Source organism: Chrysoperla carnea, chromosome 1 (assembly GCF_905475395.1).
Source record: "Chrysoperla carnea chromosome 1, inChrCarn1.1, whole genome shotgun sequence".
NCBI lineage: Eukaryota > Metazoa > Arthropoda > Insecta > Neuroptera > Chrysopidae > Chrysoperla > Chrysoperla carnea.
The window spans coordinates 135,533,482-135,556,268 of NC_058337.1; the positions used below are offsets into that span (position 1 = coordinate 135,533,482).

The window sequence follows — 22,787 nt, forward strand, 5'->3', positions numbered from 1 at the left end:
AAAAGCAACCGCACCATTATGCGTCATTCAAAGAAACTATTATTGTTTGTATTTTTTATAAATACGGGAAATCGAATTTTTGGTCAATTATTATTATGAATTTAAATACAATAAAAATAAAAATAATTATACATTAACATTAGAATTAACATTAACATTAAATATGGAATAAAATAATTGATTATGAAAAGCTAAAAACATGAATTTAATTTCTTGTAATTGCTCTATAATTTAGTTTGGTTGTAGAATCAATTTGTTTTAACTAAAGTACAATTATGTACAGTCAAACCTGGATAAGCGAGAGTTCAAGAGAGCACAATCTCATTCTCGCTTATAGAGGTTTCTCACTAACCCGAGTTTCTCGCTAATGCAGGTACATGGGTAGTGTTTCTCTCTTAAAGAGGTACGCAGCAATAACAAGTCACAGCAAGTACGAATGTAATAAATATGTCTCCTAAATAATATAAATAAATAAAGCTCGACTGTCGTTTATAGAGGTATAGATAAGTAGCAGTCTCACTTACGGAGGTCCATGAGGGAAAACGACTCTCTGTACAGAGGTTTCTGTTTCTCACTAATAGAGGTTTTGGGAGCTTAAAATGACGGGCCCCGGCTATTACTCTCACTTATAGAGTTTTCTCACTTATCCAGTTCTCACTTATCCAGGTTTGACTGTATATGTATTTTATCTCTATTTGTTTACATATATTTACATTGAATAATAAGGTTGGGTGCAAAAAAAACACAACAAAATAGTACATATTCATAATTTTTACCTCTATATTGATATAAAATCGTTTTCTAGTGCACATTTCCGAAAAAAAAAAACCGCGAAAATTGCTCATTTTACAGTTACTTTAAGGTATTCCGGCTGTTTGAGCAAGTACGGTGAATGTTCATTGCACAGTTTTGAGGCTTCTTGTGAGGTAAAATTTTGAATTATTTCATTTTAAAATTGTGATTTTTAAAACAGTTACCTTATCGAAGAACTCACAATAATGTTAACTGTACAAAAATTAATCAATGATTGAGCTTCAAAAAAGGTTTTATCATAAAGAAAATTTATCACAGATTCTTTTTATGCAAAAAAAAATTTTACCTTACGGTGCTTTCCAAAAAGAAAACATTAAAAAAACTTTGGTTTTTGACGCTTTTACGATATTTTTATACCATTTTATTACATTTACGAAATACAAGTTGCCTAGTTGACTAGTTGACTAATCACGTGACGACTGGGCTATTTTAACATAACTTTGTTTAAAATCAATTTTTTTGTCCATTTTGTAAAATAAATTATAATTGCTAGACAGTTTTGCCGTAGCTAATTAGTCTTGTTAAAAATTATCTTGTCGTAACGTAAAGAATTATTCAGAGCCTTAACTGACTACACTGTTTCTGTATATGGAAGTCATGTGGGTGTCTAAACCAGATTTTTTTTTACTTGTTATTACAAATTAACTTTGTGTGTAATCAATTGTAATATGGAATGTGCATTACTTCAGTAAATTTTTTTTTGTCTTATTTTATCGAATATGTGTTACAAGAAAATATGTATTACTCAGAAGAATCATGTTAAGAACTTTAATTTCAAGGTTAATGCGAGTGTCACGGCCCCTTTTTTTTATAAAAATTACGTTTTTATTATTATTATATTCATCTAAGTTAAAAACATGATAAGCTTATGTTGGAGCTTACATCAGTCGACATGAAATCTCTTCGGCTGTTCTTGAAAAGCTACAAATAGATCAAGGAATGAAGACTCCACTTAGAACGACCTTTTTTCAGATCCGCCAAGCCAAACTTTAAAGCAAATGCTTCTCAAAAACGTCTTCTCACTGATGAATCGAGCCATGTTTATAGTGACAAATACAAACGTTTCAAGCGTTTATATATAAGACTAGAATGAGAAACTTTTTACACAATTTAATAATTATATCTTTTCTCAATTATATATTTCTATAAGAAAAACAAGTGGTTTAATATCAAAATGCCCTTTACTAAAATTCCTCACGTATCCAAAGGGATTTCTGCACAGTTTAAGATGTCAAGTCTAAGCTAATCTAATTGTTAAAGATCTTTATTGTTGCTTATCGTCATCTATGAAAGAAATATAGTACTTTATAATAATTATCTTTGGAAATATCATTCGAGTGCTGCCAACTATGATAGCTGCCTAGTGCATACTGCCATCTATGATTTATCCTACCACACTGACATCTATTATTGTGTTTCGAAACTAATTAAATTCAAATTTAAAGTACACTGCCAAAAATTAAAATTATAAACACAAAAATAATAATTTTAAATTATTATATTATATATAAATAAACTGTTCCAACAAATTTCAACGAAGTTTTCCTGAATTAAATAACACATATTATGTTTATGCAAATAATGAATGCGCAAGTTTCGATAAATAATGCAGATATATGATGATTCTTTAAAGCATTGAAAAATGATTCTTTAAAGCATTGCGAAATGTCTTTATTATAGTATTGCGATTTTTATCAAAATTATTCGAATTTTCCTCAATTATCTATTTACGTTACACGTTTTTGTTGTCAAATCACAACTGATAAATGTTTTCCTGATTGCGCACGTTTGAATTTCGTGATTTTTATGTTTTATCTACATTTTAAAAGACTGTCATAACTGTCTGTCAAAATCATTAAAACTGTCTGTGGTTTTTTTTTTTGTGTCGACCGGCTCACATTTGCTATTAGTTTTTTTACAGTTTTAAATTTATATTAATTATGAATGAAAAAAGAAATATTTTAAACGTACCGTATAGTAAAAGTGGCGATAGAGAACAAGATGAAGTAAAATTACGAAAAAAATTCAACTTAATATTGAAATGTTAATCTTTGTTTATTTTAATGTTTTACAGAAATTATTACAGCCCTTTAAATACATTCTACAAATACCTGGAAAAAATATTCGTACCAAATTGGCTGAGGCATTTAATTATTGGTTAAAAATTCCAAATGAAAAATTAGCTGAAGTTGGACAAATTGTGGAAATGTTACACAATTCCAGTTTATTGTAAGTAAGCTATTACTTTTCTAAATTGTTTTGCGTAAAAATTCCTAATTTAGTATGACTTTAAATGCAGGAAATTGCTTAAAATTGTGCTTTATGGTACTTCTTTTCCTGAATTTTATTCAGCTAGAACAGATTTTTATTATTTTAGGCTCGATGATATTGAAGATAACTCAATTCTTCGACGAGGAATACCCGTAGCACATTCTATTTATGGTGTTGCAAGCACCATAAATGCAGCTAATTATGTTTGCTACATAGCCCTAGAACGAGTACTTAGTTTAGGCCATCCTGAGGTAAATTTTCCTGTTGCAATGATCGTAGAATCAAATATAAATTTTAAGAGTACCTTTTCAGGCAACTAAAATTTACACCGAACAATTGTTAGAGTTACATCGTGGACAAGGAATGGAAATTTATTGGAGAGATAATTTTCAATGTCCAAAAGAAGAGGACTATAAAGATATGACGATTAAAAGTTAGTTTTAAAAATAGATTTTGTTAATGTAAACATAATTTGAACATCTGTTTAATATCATTAAAATATTTTTTGTGTTTATAGAAACTGGTGGATTATTTATGTTGGCTATACGTTTAATGCAATTATTTAGCGATAATGATGCTAATTTCTCTAAATTAGCTGGCATTCTGGGATTATACTTTCAAATTCGTGATGATTATTGTAATTTATGTTTACTTGAGGTGAGTATTTTAGGGTGAAGCTCCTATAGGCAGAAAGTAATTCAAGTAGGTTATGGTAGGGTATTGAAAGATAAATTGAAAATTCCCAGTATAATATTTTTGAGTCCCGCGAATATTACAGGAGATGTTAGTTCCTAATTTTTCAATAAATTAATGCTACGAAGTACAGAAAAAACTTATTCAAAACTCTGTGCTCATCGACCTCTAGATCGCGATGTATATTAAGCGAGGCAAAACCGTTCTTTTTTTCTAATTTCTTAGTTGTTTTTCTTAAGAGAAAAATTATACGTCCCCAATTTCGAAAAACTCAGTATATATAATATTTTTGACCTAAATAATACAAAAATTGAATTTATTTGATGATTTGCCCAAGGATCGGTTTCAAGAAATTTTTTATACAAAATAGTTGTCTAATAGTGAAATGGACTAGATTTTTGTAACTTTTAGATCCTAAGTACTCTGGTAAAACATAAATACTAAACAACAATTTCTTTTTAAATTTAAACGATATGTCTGTAAAAAAACAGTGAAGATTGTGTTTAAAATTGCTTAAAATCTTGCACATTCAGGTGTAAGGCGTGGACGACGTGGGCCACCGTCTATGGCCTCGAGCCTTGAAAAAGGCAACGAAAAGAGATAAATTGCATATTACTCTGTGATATTTGTGTTTCATTCCACTGTCAATTCGTAGACAAGTGAATGGATTGAACTATAAACTCTCTTGTAATTCTAGTCTACTTCAACAGACGTCACCACTAACACCGCAAAATAAGAGTCTAATTATAGTTTATCTTTTTAAGCGACGTAGTTATGAGCCCAAGAGGTTCAATAAAACATGTACATAAATCCGCGTTTCCTAAATTGTTTTTATTTCGATTAGCAAAATTTTCTTCTTTATTCTGTATAGGTGTTTTTGTCCCATTAGTCTTTTCCGTTCCCAAAACACAATTTACTTAACGAATTTTTTTTTGTAGTATTCAACAAACAAAAGTTACTGCGAGGATTTAACTGAAGGAAAATTTAGTTTTCCTATTATTTATGCAATTCATTCCCAACCATCTGATGGTGAACTAATGCGTATGTATTTTAATCGAAACTTCCCCGAAAAATTATTTTCTTGTAATATATTTTCAATTAACAGATGTGTTGAGACAACGAACTCGTGATACAGAAGTAAAACGATATTGCGTTTCGTTAATCGAAAAATCTGGTGGTTTTGCGTATACCCGAAAAATTTTAACCGAATTAGATGCTCAAGCTCGTGAAGAAGTTGCTCGTCTAGGTGGTAATAAATATATGGAAGCTATTCTGGATAATTTACTTACTTGGAAAGAAGGTGGAACGTAAAGTGTTTTCGACTTTACCCAATAAATTGAATTTCAGTTTTTATTGTTTTGTTTTAGAATAAATTTGTTGTTAAGGTCTCTCATCTACTAAAAACTACAACCCGAAGTAAGCATTTCATGTCAATTTGACGTAAAAATGATGTCATTATTGGATGAAAGACCCAAGAGATACTTTAAAATTATTTGAATTATTATCGAGATTTTTTTTATACGGTTTAAATTTTTACAGAATTATTAAAATTTTGGCATCGACCAAAAATATTTTTTTAATTATTGTTTTCAATTTAATTTCGTTGTTGAATTAAATTTCTTTAGTTTCTTTTTAGTAAATTTTTATTAAAAATTGCTTTATTAACAAGCAATTTGTGAAGTATAATTCTCACTTTGTAAATCGAGATATTAGTTTATTCCGTTTAATTTAAGAAATGAAGCTGGATGAAGGCCAAAACATTGCAATTCTATGGCACAAATATGATAACTACGTTTCCGAGATATAAGGGTTCAAAAAAACGTTTCTAAAATGTTGAGATAACGCGAAAAATGGCAAAATACAAAATAGTCCAATAAATGTTGCTGTTTTCTCAAATTTCATGATTTTTCAGCAGAATGTGCTTGGGCGAACTTAAAAACGTGCGCTTGCATGGCAAAAGCACACTTTCTAATTAATATAATTTTGTTTACACACTTCTGTACAAAAATTTTGAGCCGGGCTCCATAAAAATTCATATTGTTCCATAGAATAACAACCTTAAATGCTTCATTTTCTACAGTAGTTGTTCAATTTGTGATTCAGACAATAAAATTCTCTATAATGTACTTATTTGGAACGAAAACAAATTCAGACAATAAATCAATAAAAGATGTTCACATTACGAAAAATTAGGGAAGAAAACAAGATTGAAAATTGTGTGGACATCCTTCAATAATTTTTCCAGGAAAAAGTATTTAAACTGCATTTAATTTATACTTTAATGGCCATAGTAAAATAATTTAGGGTTCTAGTCAATATAAAATAAGATTACATTCTCTGATAGTCTATTAAAAAAAAATCTTAGTGGCGAGTTTTTCATGTTTGGAAATCTGAAATGTAAAATACACCAGTTATATCCCGACGATGATTAAATCTGAATAAAGTATTTCAACCCTGCTTATAAAATATTAAGGGATAATAAAAATTTTGACGTATTTATTCAAAAACTAAAATTTCCAAACTATCGGATCATATATATTTTATTTAGATTCAATCATTTTCCGCCGAGATATACCTGTTTGAAATTTTGAGAAAGTTTAAAATTTTTTTAAGTGCGCCACTTTTTCCGAGGGACAGAGTGTAGTTTGGCAGCTCAGATATTTTATGTTCTAATTTTAAAATCACTAAATTTATATAGTTATAAATTTATTTGGTAATTCGAGTCTTCGTATAAAAAACTCTCTTAAATCAAGAACCTCGGCTGATTTTCCAACAGATCCGGCATAGAATGTACCCGCCACTAAGAGAAATAATATAAAATATTAAAGAAAATTTCCATGCGAAAAATTTAGTTATTTATACAAACATATCAAATTACAATTTGTACGTGTTTATGTAATTTTTTATAGCTTACACGAAATAAGTAGTTTAGAAATTTTATCGAATATTCATAGATTTTATAAATTGATTGGCTTTTATATTAATAATATTTCTCAAAAAAAATTACTCAATCGATCATGAGTTAATTTAAAATTAACAATCAAATCTAATCAAAATAGCTATCTTTTTCGAATATTTGAGTCAATTTTAACGTTTTGAAAAAATGTCTTTAAAACTATCAGATAAATTTCATAAAACAAACATCGGCATGTTATGATTGGTTTGGAAAATTTTGCTCTGTAATTGTCTTATTTAGAGGTCAAAAACCAGGCGCAGTATTTGTGATCATTTCTGTTGTCAAGAAGGTGTCTAATTACTTTTTTTTCAAATAATATTCTCCGAGCCGAGATTACTCTTTAAGGTGACCTGGAGAATTTTTTAATGCGGTAAACTTAACATCGATTTATGGCTTTTGAAAGTACATTACATTTTTTCGAAAACCCAACGGATACGGCAAAAATCGACACGGTATGCAAAACTAATGCCTTTATCTCTCAAGGAAAGTGTTTCGGGGTACATGTTTCTTATACCAAAAGACTTATTTTATCTTAACACCCCCTAGGTTATTGATCATTTAATAAGGAACAAATGCTATTCATTTTCAAGTTTATATATTCAATTAAAAAATTTTCAGACCCCCAAAGGCAAAAGTTATTAGATACGACCTTGAAAATGGCCTCTCAAATCTCCAGTTGCTCCGAAAAAATGGTCAAATACTGCGTTTGAACCAAGATCTATTATGTTTCCAGGTGCTGAGTGCCCTGATGAATTTTAATTAAGAAATTGGAACGTTGGCGGATAAGTATTGTGCCAAAATAATTACTTATTTTTTGGCAAAGAGATAAAGATAAGATAGATTTAAAGAAAATTTCATATTTTCATTGCTTAATCTATTTATATGTTTTATAGAATTGGCTAGTGAAAATAAATAGCTTTAGAATAAACGAATTTTTGTGAGGTGATACTGGAAAATTGTAATTTTTCGGTTTCATTTTTAAATGTACTTACTAATTTCTAGTAAACTGTAATTCATGATAGTGATTTTAATATTTTCATCCAAATAAATGTGTAAATTTGAACTTAAATTTACATATAATATCAGCCTATGGTACATTTTTCGCAATTCGTTTTTAACGACTTTTCTTAGGAAATTATCTTAGCCGGACCTTGGTGGAAGTTTAATTTCAGCCCTAAACTTAATCGATTAATGAACGTTGAATTGGAGGCTTTATAAGAAACACATACGTAATATTCTAAATCGCTATCACGAATTACAGGATGCTTCATACAAAACTTAAGGCCACTATACACGGTCAATCAAGATTGAACGTATATATGAATGATTAACAATCTATTTTTGTGATTGACTGTCAATCAAAACGAATGACAATCTTCAAGATTGTTATTATTGATTGACCGTATTTGGATAATATCAATTAACCGTATTTGGTGGCCTTTATTTAATGATTATTTAAAAAGCTTACTGAAATGTTTTACTAACGAATTTAAAAATTATAATAAAATTTAAAATCAAATAGCAAATCGTGTTTTTTCTTCCCCTGTTTTGAAAATTATTAACCCATCAGATTTTCCGACGCGATACTTGGGAGAAAAATAGTAGCTTTTAAGAAAAAATCGGAATTTAGGAATTATACAGTTTTATTGCGGGCAAAATTGCTTGGAGCTCAAATTGTATCTTTTAATGGTATCTTTTTGTAAAAAAGTTTTCGCCGCGGAATTTGCGAAAATTCAAAAATAAATGCTTCGAAAATCCGTGCTTTATCGGTAACGAAGTATCCTTCGACTTCTTTATTTGATTATATTTTGAGGAGAATTTTTTAGCCAAACAGCCTTAAATGATTGTGTTCCTTTATCTCTACACTCCATAGCCTACATTTACAATAGAGATAATTCCTCTTTGACAATAATCTATGTTTTTCGTTGATATACCATGTACTCATCCATCGACATAGAAAAAAATAGATACAGCAATCTATTTCACGACGCTTGTACAGCTACGTACTCCAAACATCAGATGTCTCTAGCATAAAAAATTAATTGAATCAATTCACTGACATTTAGTAGAGTAAACAGTGGTTGATTTTTAAAAACGCCCACTCAATTGTTTAAGGTTTCCTCTCTCACTGTGACAGACAGATAATATCATATTGTCATTAAAATACATACCATTTCTATTTTATTTTAAATAGTGCCATAAAAGATTATTATGAATTAAATAAATTTGTAATTGTAAAAATGATGAAATATTTTAATATAAAATATTTTTAACTTATAACATGTGATCATTAAAATATTGTACAAATATTTTATTTTATTCTTATCTGAATATTGTGATTTAGTGGAAATTATGTCTTATTATTTTATTTATTCGAATTATTTGAATTTATTTGATTTTCTTACAGGTGAGTTTATAATGCAATAAATTTACATTATTTGTATGTTAGTATGTACTTTTTTTTTGCTTCAAATAGCGAAAGTTAAGTACAGCACACAGTAGGTAATAATTTAATATAAAATAGTTCTTTTTTTAAAACATTTTTTATTAATAATACATAACTAGAGACTCATTAAAATAGCATTGTAAACAAGGTAAATATATGTTTTAAATTATATATGTGAATTATAATTTATTTCAAATAAGTTGAACAATTATAATTATTATTATTATTATATACGTACTTACCGGTAGAATGACCTTCAATTTATACTTGGGTGATTTTGGTATTTTTTTGTTTTTATAGAATTTGATGTTTTGATTTAAAGGCGTTAATAAAAAAATTGATTTAGAAAGGTTATTAAATTATTTTCATGCTACGGGAAGTTATTATATAGGTAACATTGGTGTGTAAATGTGGCCAACTTCAATCACAATCATTTACAGAAAAAACTTAAGCGAGACAAATTTTATTTCGTAAAGTCACACTCACATTGAACATCGTAGTAAATTTCAGATCCTTATTGAGAAGAGATGTGCTCGTACCACGAATTTCGAATATTTCTGAACACTTGAACTATCAGCCAGAGGCATATTGGTTGATCGATCAAGTGTTTATTTTCAACATAAAATAAGAAATTAATATTTGTTTTTTTAATTATCAAAAGTTGATACTATTTTCCTTTAATAATCGTATATCAACAATTGAAATTGTAGAAATTGGGCGCTTTTTGACCTCATTGGTTAAAAATCCAAAATGGAAGATCGTTTGTTTCATCACTGTGATTGGTTGATTAATGTCATGCGCATTTAAACATTTTCTTTTTACCACGATTTGTATATTGGGCAGTGATCTAAGTATTTTTGCCATTTTTAATCTTAGCGTCTATATTTGGTATATTTCTGATTACTCTCGGGAATCTCGGGATTTTAAGGCTTTCAAAGTATTTTACAGAACGGTTCCCCCCTTGCAATGAAAATTTTATTTATTTTCAAAAAATCATAAAATTTGTATAATTAGTTAGGTAAATAAGTAAGTTTTGGAAGGAGGACAGCCTGTACCACTAGGTAGGTGTTCGTTCTCATTAGTTAGAATAATTATTTATGATATGTAATTATGAACCGTATCTACAGTTTGTTTTTATCATAAAAAACTTTGATATAAATTCGTAATAAAATTTTGTTATTGTTCAAAATATTGTATTTTATTTACCTTCAAAATAATTTTTTCAAAATCTTCCATAATAAGAGATAGCTAGAGAATGAAGAAGAGCCTATGCAACGTTTAGTCAAACAAGAACTCTTAATCTAGAGAGCACGTTGGCAATTTTATTCTAAAAAATTACGCAAATTCAACAATATTTTGACATAAACACATACTTTAGCAATTAAATTATTGGTTAATGTTTTTGACTTTTATCATAAATTAATGGAATTTTACGCCAAAAACAAAATACTGTTAGGATTTCATAATTCCTAAACAAAAATTTTCTACGACTGAACTGAGCTCTCAGGTAGTTTTAGGGCAATAAATAAGCCGGAAAATGTGGAAAAGTGGTGGAACAGATCCGATTTCAAAAATTTTTTGTGTACGTATTCCTTAGACCTCTAGGAACATTCAGCCGCACTAACCTTGGCATAACAAAAAAAACTGAGAAAGTTAGGGTAGTTTTCCCATCCCCAAAACTCTCCAAATAGTAACAGTGAAAACAAATCAATATTTCAACTCAAAAATAGTCTTCCGGGGGTTTTTGAGGTCGTTGATCATGAATTCAAGGTTAAAAAGCAACTGAATATGGTTGCAACCCCAATAAAACTACCCTTAAAGTGATAGAGACAAAAACTTTATTAAATTCAAAATCTTGCCTCAGAAATCGTGTCTCGTGGAGCTTTTAGGTTCGGTGTTCACAAATTTAAGGTCAAAAAGCAATTGAGGATTGTTTCAACCCCATTAAAACTACCCCTAGAAGTGTCAATGATAAAAAAATTTGAAAATTCTGAATTTCCCCTCAGTAATTGTCTCTCTCTGATTTTAGAAGTCATTGATAATGAATTTGAGGGCAAGAAGCAACTGAATGTAGTCCCACCCCTAAAGGCCATCCCTAGAAGTGACAGAGAAAAAATTTAAAATTGTTCCTCGAATATCGTCTTTCGGGGGGTTTTTGGGGCCGCTGATCACGAATCCAAGGTCAAAAAGTAACTTGGATGGTTGCAACCCCATTAAAACTACCCCTAGAAATGTCAATGATAAATTAATTTTGAAAATACTGAATTTCACCAAAGAAATTGTCTCTCTGCGATTTTAGGAGTCGCTGATCATGAATTTGAGGTCAAAAAGTAACTGAATGCCACAGCATCCTTATTAAAACCTCCCCTAGAAGTGACAGAGATAAAATTTTAAATTTGAATTCTCTGATAATAATTTTTTTTTGAAAATACTGAATTTCACCACAGAAATTGTCTCTCTGCGATTTTAGGAGTCGCTGATCATGAATTTGAGGTCAAAAAGTAACTGAATGCCACAGCATCCTTATTAAAACCTCCCCTAAAAGTGACAGAGATAAAATTTTAAATTTGAATTCTCTCCTCGAATATCGTCTTTCGGGTAATTTTGGGGGCGCTGATTACGAATCCAAGGTCAAAAAGTAGCTGAAGAGGGTTGCAACCCCAAAACTACCCCCAGATGTGAAAATGATGAACATTTAAAAAAATTCAAAATTTTCAAATTATTTTAATCATTCACACTTCTAGGGGTAGTTTTAATAGGGTTGCAACCATCCAAGTTACTTTTTGACCTTGAATTCGTGATCAGCTATTGCCAAAAACCCCCCGACAGACGATATTCGATTAAAAATTTAAAATTTAATCTCTGTATCTTCTAGGGGTGGCTTGGAACTACATTCAGTTTTTGTTATGCCAAGGTTAGTGCGGCTGAATGTTCCTAGAGGTCTAAGGAATACGTACACAAAAAAATTTTGAAATCGGAGCTGTTTTTCCGGCTTATTTACTGTAGTATTTGCAGAACTATTTTTATTTACATGTTACTCGTGTATCAATAAAAAAATGAACGAGAAGTGTCGTGGGACGCCCGGTAGGAACTATATTCCTTTCGTATCTTAGTATATTATAATACACATGCCCGTTTTTGCTGTCGTTTTCTTAGTTCACTTTCTTTGTTTTTACCTTCCAACCAGCAAACAAATCAAAACAAAAACGTGCGATAGTTCCAAAATGTATTTTCGATATACGGGGTGCTGTTGCTCACAAGTGCTCATTTCGGGTGAACACATAAATTATGATCAAAATGTGTTACGGTATTCTAAAAAAATGATGTAATATGGTTCAACAAAATGTAGGTACAATAATTTTGATTGAGTGTGTGTGTTCTTGAAGTCTAATTAATGAAATAATGTGAATATAAACTTTTCAAAACAAGTTTTTTATTATTATTCATGCTGCAATTATTTAAAGGACATATTTAAATTTATAATTTATATACGTAGAAATATTATTCAAGGAAGTTATATTATTTATTCGTATTATAGATTAGGTATAAAGATAATTTATATTGCTTAAACTTATGAAGATATTATTTCTTTTTCAAAATTCAATTCAAAGACCGGAAACAGTAGCGTATTAGATATATAGCAAGAGTAGCAAATGGGAACAGGCCTCACGAAATTGAGCGCCCTAAATATCTCGTTTTGCAGTTAATCAATCAAAAATAACATAAACAAAAGTTGCAGAGTTTGATAGGGGACATCATGTTCTGTTATCAGATTAGACCTAGTTCTTCGAGTTTCTTTAATAGCCAATTTAGATCCTAAACGGTAAGAGATAGAATAACACTTTAAAATAGAAAGTTGATCCTCTTAAAAAACTAACAAGTTTTGTTTAAAACATTTTTTCGAAAAACGTTAGCTTTTGGAGGAAATGCGACTAAAAAATATGTTATTATTGCATTTGATCGATTGAAAACACAGAAAATGTTTTAGCCAAGAGTTGTCAAAGACAACAGAGGACATTCGCCTGTGTTCATGACTTTGAACTACAATTATCGATAAACTTTAAGCGTATTTTCTTTCGATTCAGTGCCATAATGACATTTTTAAGTCGCATACTCCGAAAGCTAACGTTTTTCGAAAAAATGTTAGCTTTTTTATGAGGTGTTATAGTATTTCTTACCGTTTTGGATATAAATTGGCTATTTAAGAAACCCGAGGAATTAGATCCAATCTAATGTCAGAACTTGACATTCCCCATCAAACTCTGCAACTTTTGTGTTATTTTTTGGTTGGTTACCGACAAAACGAGATATCTAGGCGTATAAATTAAAATGGCCCACCCCGTATATTAAAAGATATCTTTCGGATTATACTGTACATTTATTTGACTGCAACTCCAACGTTGATGAATTAATGTTTATGCAGCATGACGAATTCATTAAAAGGATGCCACACAAAAGCTTAATATGTCTGCTGCTTGTGTGAATGTAACTTTATCTATGTTATTTCCCTCTGTTTTAAGGGATGAAATATTTCATACGGGTGTGTTGGAATTCATATATAGTATATTTGAAGTTTTTCCGGGATCAAAGAACCAACCCTCTTTTGTATAACTTTTATATACATATATGTTCGTATTCAATTTCATTCGAGTCGAGGGGTTGAATATTTTCAATGAAGGGATTTATAATTCTAGAAAATATTATATTCTGTGTAAACAATCAATAAAACTTACTTTCGAAAATTGCATTTTTAATATGCATTTTCACTTGAAAATAAATTTAAACATTCTTGTGTGTTTGGTCTGGTTTATGTTTTACTAGGAGTTATCCGCTTGCTTCGTTGGGCAACTTTAAAAATAAAAACTATCGTGTTATAGCTTTCTTCTACCTTGCGTTCACTTAATCTCCCCTCTACAACACTTGCAATATAGACAATGTCAACTTCAAAGACAATTAATTCACCATATTGTAACGAATCTGATATCCTGGCTGGCTGTGAAGGTCGTTTCTAGAAGAATACAATTAAGTCTGACATCTAAGATGACTGTGCGAATAACAAAAATAGTACTTGGTTTCCATGGAAACGGCTTACACGTAAAAGTGTACCTAATGTAAAATCATAAGTCAATCGATATAGAAAGCTCAGTATGAACAGTCTGTATGAGGAGTGCTTTACGGAAAGTCATTGTGGATGGTTGAAATAACAATGCATTGTGAATTATAGCCTATGTCTTATTCTGATGTGTAAACTATGAAGTTTTATCAAAATCCTTCCAGTAGTCCAGTAGCGAAATAGGTTGTCACCAACTGATTTTCGTCAATTTAGAAAAAAATTATGTTTTTTTTTATAAAATCTTTTCAATTTTTCGTAAAAGAAATTTGTTTAAGAAAAATTGTCTTATCGAACAAAAAATATTGATGTATACCTAGTCAATTTTTAGGCGAGATTAGACAGTTTTAAAGAAGAATACTCGATGGACATAAATGAGGTTATTGCTTTAGTCACGTTTGACTGATTCTGATTGTCTGACTCCATAAAACTTTATCTAAATATATGATAAATCTATCTGCATGTGATCTTTTTTTTTTTGGGTCTCATCAGAATCTTAAAAAAAAGTCTCAGTTACGGTATTAAATTACTTGTTTTGATACGAAAAAAAATACTTAAATTAAATCCCAACCGTTAGTTGATGACAATTGACCGCAGATTTATAATCTTTATAAATTTATATATTTCTTAACTTACTTACTTAGTTTTGTATGATTTATACCGGGTGAGTTACGAAAATTGTTACCAATATTCGTCAGAACAAAGCAAAGATGGCTTAGTTAATTTTTTAAAGAGGAAAAAAGACAAAATATAGGTTTTGTAGTATGAGGATTTCATTTTTATATGTGAGAGTTGTCATAAATAGGGAATTATCCAAGAATTACATTTAACGGGGAATCATAGGTATAACGTTTTAAAAATTTTCAAAAATATTTCATAAAAAGAATTTGTTTGTATTATTTATCTTTGACAATGATTTTTTACACACCAAAAACATACTTTTTTCACTTTTTTGATTTAATCCATATGCTCTTGAGATATTTAGGGTGAGAAAAAGACCCAAATATGAGTCACTCATACATGGCTATTTGTAAAAACTGGAGTCGTTCAGTTTTAAATATCAAGGATGATTTGAAGCGCCCCAAGCTTTAAAAATAGTTATGTATAAGTGATTCATAAGTAGAATTATTTTCTGCTTTTTAGCACAATAAAAGCCTTGAAATGGGAAAGGAAACCTGGTCATGCTTACCATAAAAATACTCTGTCCTCCGATTTACATATGCATGCACAATTTCAGTTCGGAAACCGAAGAGAGCCTTGCAAGATTTGATTACAGACACCTAGATGAAACTAAATAAAAGCTTGTAATTTTCTACGATTTACACGTTTCACCCTGTATATTTTTCATAGTACTCAACAAAGTTGTTAATAGATGAGTTAGTTCTGTGTTATATCTCCTAGGTCAGAGAAAGTGCATAAACACAGAATATACAGAAGAAGTAAATTAAAAAAAAAATATTTTATTAAAAACCTATCCCAAGATTTTATAAATAAATAACAAAAACATATTAAGGTAGTTCCTCCGCGACCGTCCAGTCAAAAAGTTTTGGACTAATACTATCATTCAGTGCATTAACTGTGCTATGACTATTATACATATACCATATATTATTTTCAAAAGACTGTAGTTCCTCACTACTGATTCTAGTATACATATAAACACACACACTATGACATATGCCTTTAACATTAGTCTTCATATCTTTTCCACAAAAATCATCGCTAAAACGAGTTATTTATTTAAGTTTTTTATCGAAACTATATGGTAAATAATTTTTATTTTTATTTATATATTTTCTAAATATAGTATTCTACATTATATTAGTTTTTCATAGAGATGGTGGACGTCATTCATTGGTAAATAAATATAATATTTGTAAATTTGTGTATTTTTATACACTTCTCCCATGTACACGTACAAATTGCGTCACTTTTAATTGCTAATATCTCATGTATGGCATGGTAAATCATCTTCTAATTTTAACAGCAAGTGTATTATGAATTAAATATTTTATATTCTGAGTTTTGAGAAATTCTTGGAATATCACTTTCGTGTAGGTACTACCTTAATGATTGACTTTGTTTGGTTGCATTTGCTTGCAAGTACTTGACTTGCAATAAATCTTTCGTTCGTTTTGCCATTCTAGCAAAACAATGGAGAAAGGTATTTAAATGTTTGACAGTTTTTAGAAAACATGTATATTATTGCTTTTATGTATTAAAATATGTAGTATTACAGTCGAACCTGGATAAAAGACAGTTCAAGGGAACGCAATCTTTTTGGAGTTTTCTGGAGTTTACTCCTAAAGAATGGATTTTCATATAAGACACCCGGTACGAAATAAATGTGAAGAGAAAAATTGATCGAATGAGCTGGTTAAGTTCTTGGTGCGCAACCTATTATGCGCACCTGTCACTTTCTAGAGATGCGTATGTATAACTTGTATACTTGTGTGCTGTAGACCAATCATCTATTTGAAACTGACAATAACCTAACGGACACAGCACACTATACAACACTTAAGGAGAAAACTCCAGACGTGCGTCGGAGCTGATACCCTTTTTTTTCACTTATCGAGATTACTAAACTAAACTAGTTTCTCGCTTATAGGGGAGTGTCCATAAACTATGTGTCTCTATTCCAGCCTCTTTGGAACTCCTCCCTCCTTGTTGTGGTATACCGTAGTCAATGATTGAAATTACCCTCCAAGTACTCAATGTTTGAAATTAAATATCCATGTACCGCAACTTAAAATACAATAAATTTTATTGTACTAAAAAAATATTTCAAGAAAATTACGCAGTTGGACTTCTTTGCCATCCTCCCCTGTCGTAGCTCAGCATAGCTTTTGAACTAATCTTCTCTCCCTTTTTACGGGACCACGTGGGTTATGGGTGCTCACTTATAAAGTATTCTCGCTTATCTAAATCTCACTCATACAGGTTTTACTGTAATGGGTTGTTTGTATTTATTATGTTGCTTTGATCGTGACTAGGCAAAAGTCATTTTTTTGTAATGCAAAAAATGATTAATTAAAGATTAATCAATTCATAATTCATATTTACAAATTTATACATAAATATTGACAAGTCATTATGAATAAGAAGGTGTTTTGTACACTAAGATCCAGGGTTTATCAAATTCCTCGAATTGTTGCTCGCTATAACTTTTTGTACCAGCTTGTATTTACGAATTTTGATTAAATATTATTGATTAACCGTTTTTTATATCTCCCCAGCCATGTATGCAAGGTGTGCACCGCAAACGGTTTAACCTGAAAAGGTTGCAATGAAACGTATTTGTGCTTATATATAAGCTGCTTTCGACATCACATTTTACGCCAATACTCAAATTCATCACTATCTGCAAGACTAAAATCTCGAATTTTATAATTTTTGTTTATTTTCTAAGTGATGGCGGGAAAATAATGACCAATCGCGGGTGGCAAAGGTGTACATCTTCTAACTTCTGTAAATTTTGGGTATTTTGGCTGTTACGTGACTGAACAATCTGAAAAGAAAATTGAGGAATTCGCAAAACCCTTTACAGCAAATAAACCGAAAAAATAACGAAAAACAACGATTTTATCACTCAAATTGGCGCTATATATGAATGGTTAAGACTTCAATTACGATGCACTAATTCTTGAATCTTGATTCTGTAAATTCCCAAGAATTGTCGCTAGATAAAATACGTCATGATTTCAGAGTTCATTAATCGAAAATATACGACTCTAATATGTAAAAGATTCTGTAGATGTTATTCCTTGTTCGAGAATGTTGTATTCGTCTGAATGCCTCGAAATATAAGACAAAGTTTGTGATTTTAAATAGCCTAAAAGCGTAACATTGACCAATTAAAATTTACCTTCTAAAATTCAAAATCTAAAAGTCATGTTTATTTATAATTTTTTTTACCAATCACGATTAAAGTGAAATGTACTTGATTACTAGTTTAAAATAATCGCTTATGTGGTTTGAAAAACGATTATCGTGCGAAAAGCGAAAAATATATGCGGTTTTTTTAATAAATGCTTTGATAATTTGGCCTTGATTAAAATACATATTTTTAATGGTCTAATGATAAAGCTAAATAAATGCATGTGATATTAATAATTTATTATTAATAATAAAAAAAAAAAATTTTACTTTTAAACGTCATCAAAAAAATTTTGTATTCGACTTGAAACATTTTTTTTTTTTTTTTTTTTTTGAAAAAATGAGTGACTCGATGTTTTCCCGTCTAAAACCTGAAATGGATAACATGTTTGTTTTCACTTTCAGCCGTGAAAGAAAATAGGAATAAAAATAGGAATACACTTCTGAAAATGCATACAAACTAGTTATCCATTGAATGTTTTAGACGGTAAAACATCGAGACAGTCATTTTTCCAAAAAAAATGGGTGTTTAAAGTCGAATAAAAAATTTTAAATTAATTCAATTTTGATAAACCAAGTATGTAATTCTACTAAATTTGGGTCATGCTTTTCAAATTTGTGATCAAAATTAACCTAGCTCTAATAGGTTTCATGATTGTGAAGTCCTGGTTCCGGAATTAAGCACATACGTGATAGCTAGCGAAAAACTGGCATCACAGATGAAAAGAATGACCCAAAATTAGTGGGTTTCAAAAAAATTCCAATAAGATCGGATCAAATTTGCATGTGTTATCAAAAAATTCGAATTTTTGAACTTTATGACGTTATCAGAATCCAAAAAATTTAATTTTGCTCTATCAAATCCAAATTTTATCCAATTTTGATAAACCATCAAATAAAAATTATAAATTTTAATATAGGCCACCTACATATTTTAGTATAACATGGCAGTTGCATGATGCATTTAAATAAATTAAATTTAATAATAAGAAGGTAAACAATTATCATGAAAGATTGACTTGATGAGATTATGATCAAAAATTAATTATTAAAATTTTTTAGAGAAAGTATTATTACAAATAAAGGGTTTGCCATTAACAATGTCCGTACTTTAAACCACGGCTTTGCTGGACATTGCTTATTTCAAAGATATAATGCGGCGTGCATACATTTAAAGGAACTCGATCACACTTGACGTTTTGAAGACATTTGCGGAAGAGATGATTATTTATTTAGTAGTATAAACGATGAAAATTATGTAGTGCACGCAAGCTCAAACAGAACTCAGAGCATGTTGCCAGTACTTAAATCAAGTTAATTGGAATGCAGCAAGCATTAATTTTAGTTCCCGTGGTAAATTCATCAGTTTTTGTACTGATGAATAAAACATAAAAAGAAAGTTCCGATAAACTTTGTTTTCATTATAAGTCTGCCAATTTGAGGCAAATTACTTGAAACTTTTTCCATTTTCATGCTTTTTTATAGTACTTTAAAAGGTGTATGATATACTTTCTTAAAAAAAACTTCAAATTTGGCAGTTATTTGACGTTAAACCTGGGCAAGATCGAACAAATTGTTGATTTTAACTTCTTTAAGTAAGCTTTAAAAAATGCAAACGAACAGTTTTTATAAAGATTCATTGACTGTCCCTGAATTCAGGGGTATAAATCTAAAAGCTCTCGACTATTAATATAACCATAATTTAATGAAGCTTAGGTTGCCATTTGGCTGGTATTATAAATCACAAAATGGCATAAAGTTAAGACATTCTTAATGGAAAACCCTTTATAATATCATTTAATATCATATTATTAAAAAAAATAAAAAAACTATAATTGAATTAAAAGTTATCTGATTTTAAAAGATATTTAACTTTAATAGCTTAGCTTGTAGCTTAGAATATATATCACGTATCTATTGGCGGTATTAAAAAAAAAACTTTCTTTTAGGTAATCAAATCTTGATATTATTATTATAACTTTGAAAATTTAGTTGGATATTTTTAAATCACGTTTGGTACAATTTTTTTTAAAAATAATTCAATGCAGTCTATTCAATGTCCGTAAAATATGTTTTAATCTCATTATTTTAACGAAAAAATAGATCGAATAGCGGTTGTTCTCAATTTAAATAAAATAACCTTTCAAAATTATCTGATAATTTTCAATTTTCCAAGCATAATTATGATAGCTGATTCTCACTGATTTCATTCATTTCGCGATATTTCGACGGTTATATGAATACTCTTAGTTTTTTGTGATTTTTCAATCTAATAGCTTAAAAATTTTTTTAAAAATATACAAAAAAAAGTTTGAGTAAAGTCTTAAGTTTATAATATATTCTAAAACGAAGCCTGAAATCGATTCGAAATGCTGTTCTTCACATGCAAGTTTGAACGATCTCTTAACAACCATATGCTTCCGACCATCAAATGAAGTCTCAATTTGTTTAATTTTTGGGTCAAATCACCTTATATGCTGAGTTTTATCGAAATTTTTCTCGATTTCTACAATTTTCTTAAGAGATATTGACATCCGTTTAAAAAATCAAAAAAATCATAACAAATATTTTTGAAAAATATGTAGAACGGTCTGGTTCTAATAAAGCGTTGATGACTGATTTCTTATTATGATATATGCTCCCTCTTGATTACTTGGGGACAAGCCTAGTGAAATTGAGTACTTCTTCTTCAATGAATACAAGAGATTTATTGTATTAACAAACTGTAAGTATATCAGCTTACGGATAAAGTGCTTTAGGATATTTGAAACATGTCACAAGGCAGGATTTAAACTTTGCTAATTAAACTTTATAACAATAATGACTGAAATATATTAAAATTTAATAACCAGCATAATTAATAATGAATTTAATCGTATTTATATTGAAATATAATAGATTGCATTTACAGGAATTATAAAAATATTGTTGTATACTACTTATAGATTACAAACAAAATCAAACAAAACGTTAATAACATTATCATAAACCGTCGAACATTTTTCTATTAATTTTTTAGCTATCGAAAAGAAGAAACGACGACGTTTGTTTAAAGTTTGCAAAATTTTGCTTAATTAGCATTTAGCATTTTTGTTTGTATGACCCGCGATCCTAGCAGTTTTATCTGTAAGAATGTTCAATTTGTATGGATTTGAGTGAAACTTAACAATAATATAGCTCTTACATCAGAATGAGCTCTATTATTGTTGTACACATGAGCTATAATTGATAAAGATATATTACACACACAAAAATTTAAAAAACTACATTTAGTCTATGACATTTCACTACGCCATCTACGAGAATTATCTTGAACCATAAACTAAATATTTCTGTAATACAATTCATGGAATTTATTCCTAGATATAATTCATAGCTACTTTTTCTGATACACTCAATGAATCAAGACATTATGAAACATTATGTATATTTTACCTGTGTAAAGCAATCGCTACTTCTATTTCGAGTGTTATGAAAGGGGGATTAATGAGAGCAAGAGAAGTAAAGGCTACAATGCGGTGGTCTTTAGTTTTAAGCCCAACGAAGCGGCGGGTATCAGCCTATATATATGATAAACTGGCAGCTGTATATTTTTTTTACCAAACCATTGAAACGATTTTTTCATTCGAGATAGAACTACTGTAGAATAATATTTTGAACGTTGCTGTAAATAATAATTTATATATATATATTATAAGTAATGCCTTTCAGTAAGCGGTTTAGCATTATTGATATATTTATTACAAATTCTTTTACATATAATAATTCATTATTATTGTTGTTGATAAGAGAAATAATAATTAACATGCATATATAGTTCGTACAAAACCAAGTGGCACCGAGCAAGAGAGAGTGTATGATGTATATGTATGTGCACTTATATCTATACTCTCTCTTGTTCGGTGCCACTGGGTTTTGTACGAACTATACCTATAATAATAAATATATTACTTACTTATGTTGGTATTTTAATTATTTGATTTTTATATTTATATAATACTTCGATATGAATAATTTAATTTAAACTACGTAAATTAATTGAAAATTATGTCAGATTCAATTTTACAATAATAACTTTAACATATTGTTAATAATATAACATATGGGAAAGAGTAGCCATAATTGTACCAATTGCAATGTTAAATATACCTACTTTTGAAGTAATTTATTTATTTAAATAATCGGGCAACATACCCCCGCCCCTAAAATTTTCAGAATTGATTAAGAATTAGTCCAACTTCATATAAAACAAAAAACAATGCCTTTTATCGAAAATTACCCTGGCGCTCGTACATCCTAATATAATCGTAATTTTCTTTTATTCTGAAATACAATAACTGGTAAACAAACTGGTGGGTCAGTGGGACCCATCTTGTAAACCGTTAGAGATTAAACAAAAGTTTAAATGTAAAAACTGTTACTTTTGAAACATTTTATCGTATACATCACTGTTTACCCGTGAGAACGCAAATTATGCGCAAATTGTATAGTATGTAGGTATTATATGGGAATATCAGTTATATATGTGTGACATGTATATATGTGTAATTTGACAGAGTAATCAACACTGTTTATACAAGGTATCTGAATACTTAACTCAGTCAATTGTTTGTTTTCAC

At 29.5% G+C, this 22,787-nt stretch overlaps 2 protein-coding genes across 4 annotated transcripts in view; both read left to right on the plus strand.

Moving 5' to 3' along the window:
- The first annotated feature begins 2,707 nt into the window (after positions 1 to 2,707).
- Positions 2,708 to 5,298, plus strand: LOC123301757 (geranylgeranyl pyrophosphate synthase). Its single transcript, XM_044884646.1, has 7 exons — positions 2,708 to 2,819; positions 2,888 to 3,042; positions 3,191 to 3,335; positions 3,397 to 3,517; positions 3,602 to 3,741; positions 4,716 to 4,818; positions 4,883 to 5,298. The coding sequence occupies exons 1-7, from the start codon at positions 2,754 to 2,756 to the stop codon at positions 5,086 to 5,088; spliced, it is 936 nt and encodes a 311-aa protein (XP_044740581.1). The 5' UTR covers positions 2,708 to 2,753; the 3' UTR covers positions 5,089 to 5,298.
- Positions 5,299 to 9,070: 3,772 nt separating this feature from the next.
- The window catches only part of LOC123290639, a 101,775-nt gene continuing 88,058 nt past the window's right edge, over positions 9,071 to 22,787 (plus strand). For all 3 annotated transcript variants that reach the window (XM_044870896.1, XM_044870898.1, XM_044870901.1), the window contains exon 1: positions 9,071 to 9,140. The gene's annotated coding sequence lies outside the window, so the exon portion shown is untranslated. The remainder of the gene's footprint in view (positions 9,141 to 22,787) is intronic.

Bases quoted from the DNA above. Each gene is read 5' to 3' on its own strand.
- LOC123301757 (XM_044884646.1), top strand. From the start codon at position 2,754: ATGAATGAAAAAAGAAATATTTTAAACGTACCGTATAGTAAAAGTGGC. The intron at 3,043-3,190 runs GTAAGTAAGCTA...TTATTATTTTAG, and splicing joins TTACACAATTCCAGTTTATT to GCTCGATGATATTGAAGATA. The intron at 3,518-3,601 runs GTTAGTTTTAAA...TTGTGTTTATAG, and splicing joins TAAAGATATGACGATTAAAA to AAACTGGTGGATTATTTATG.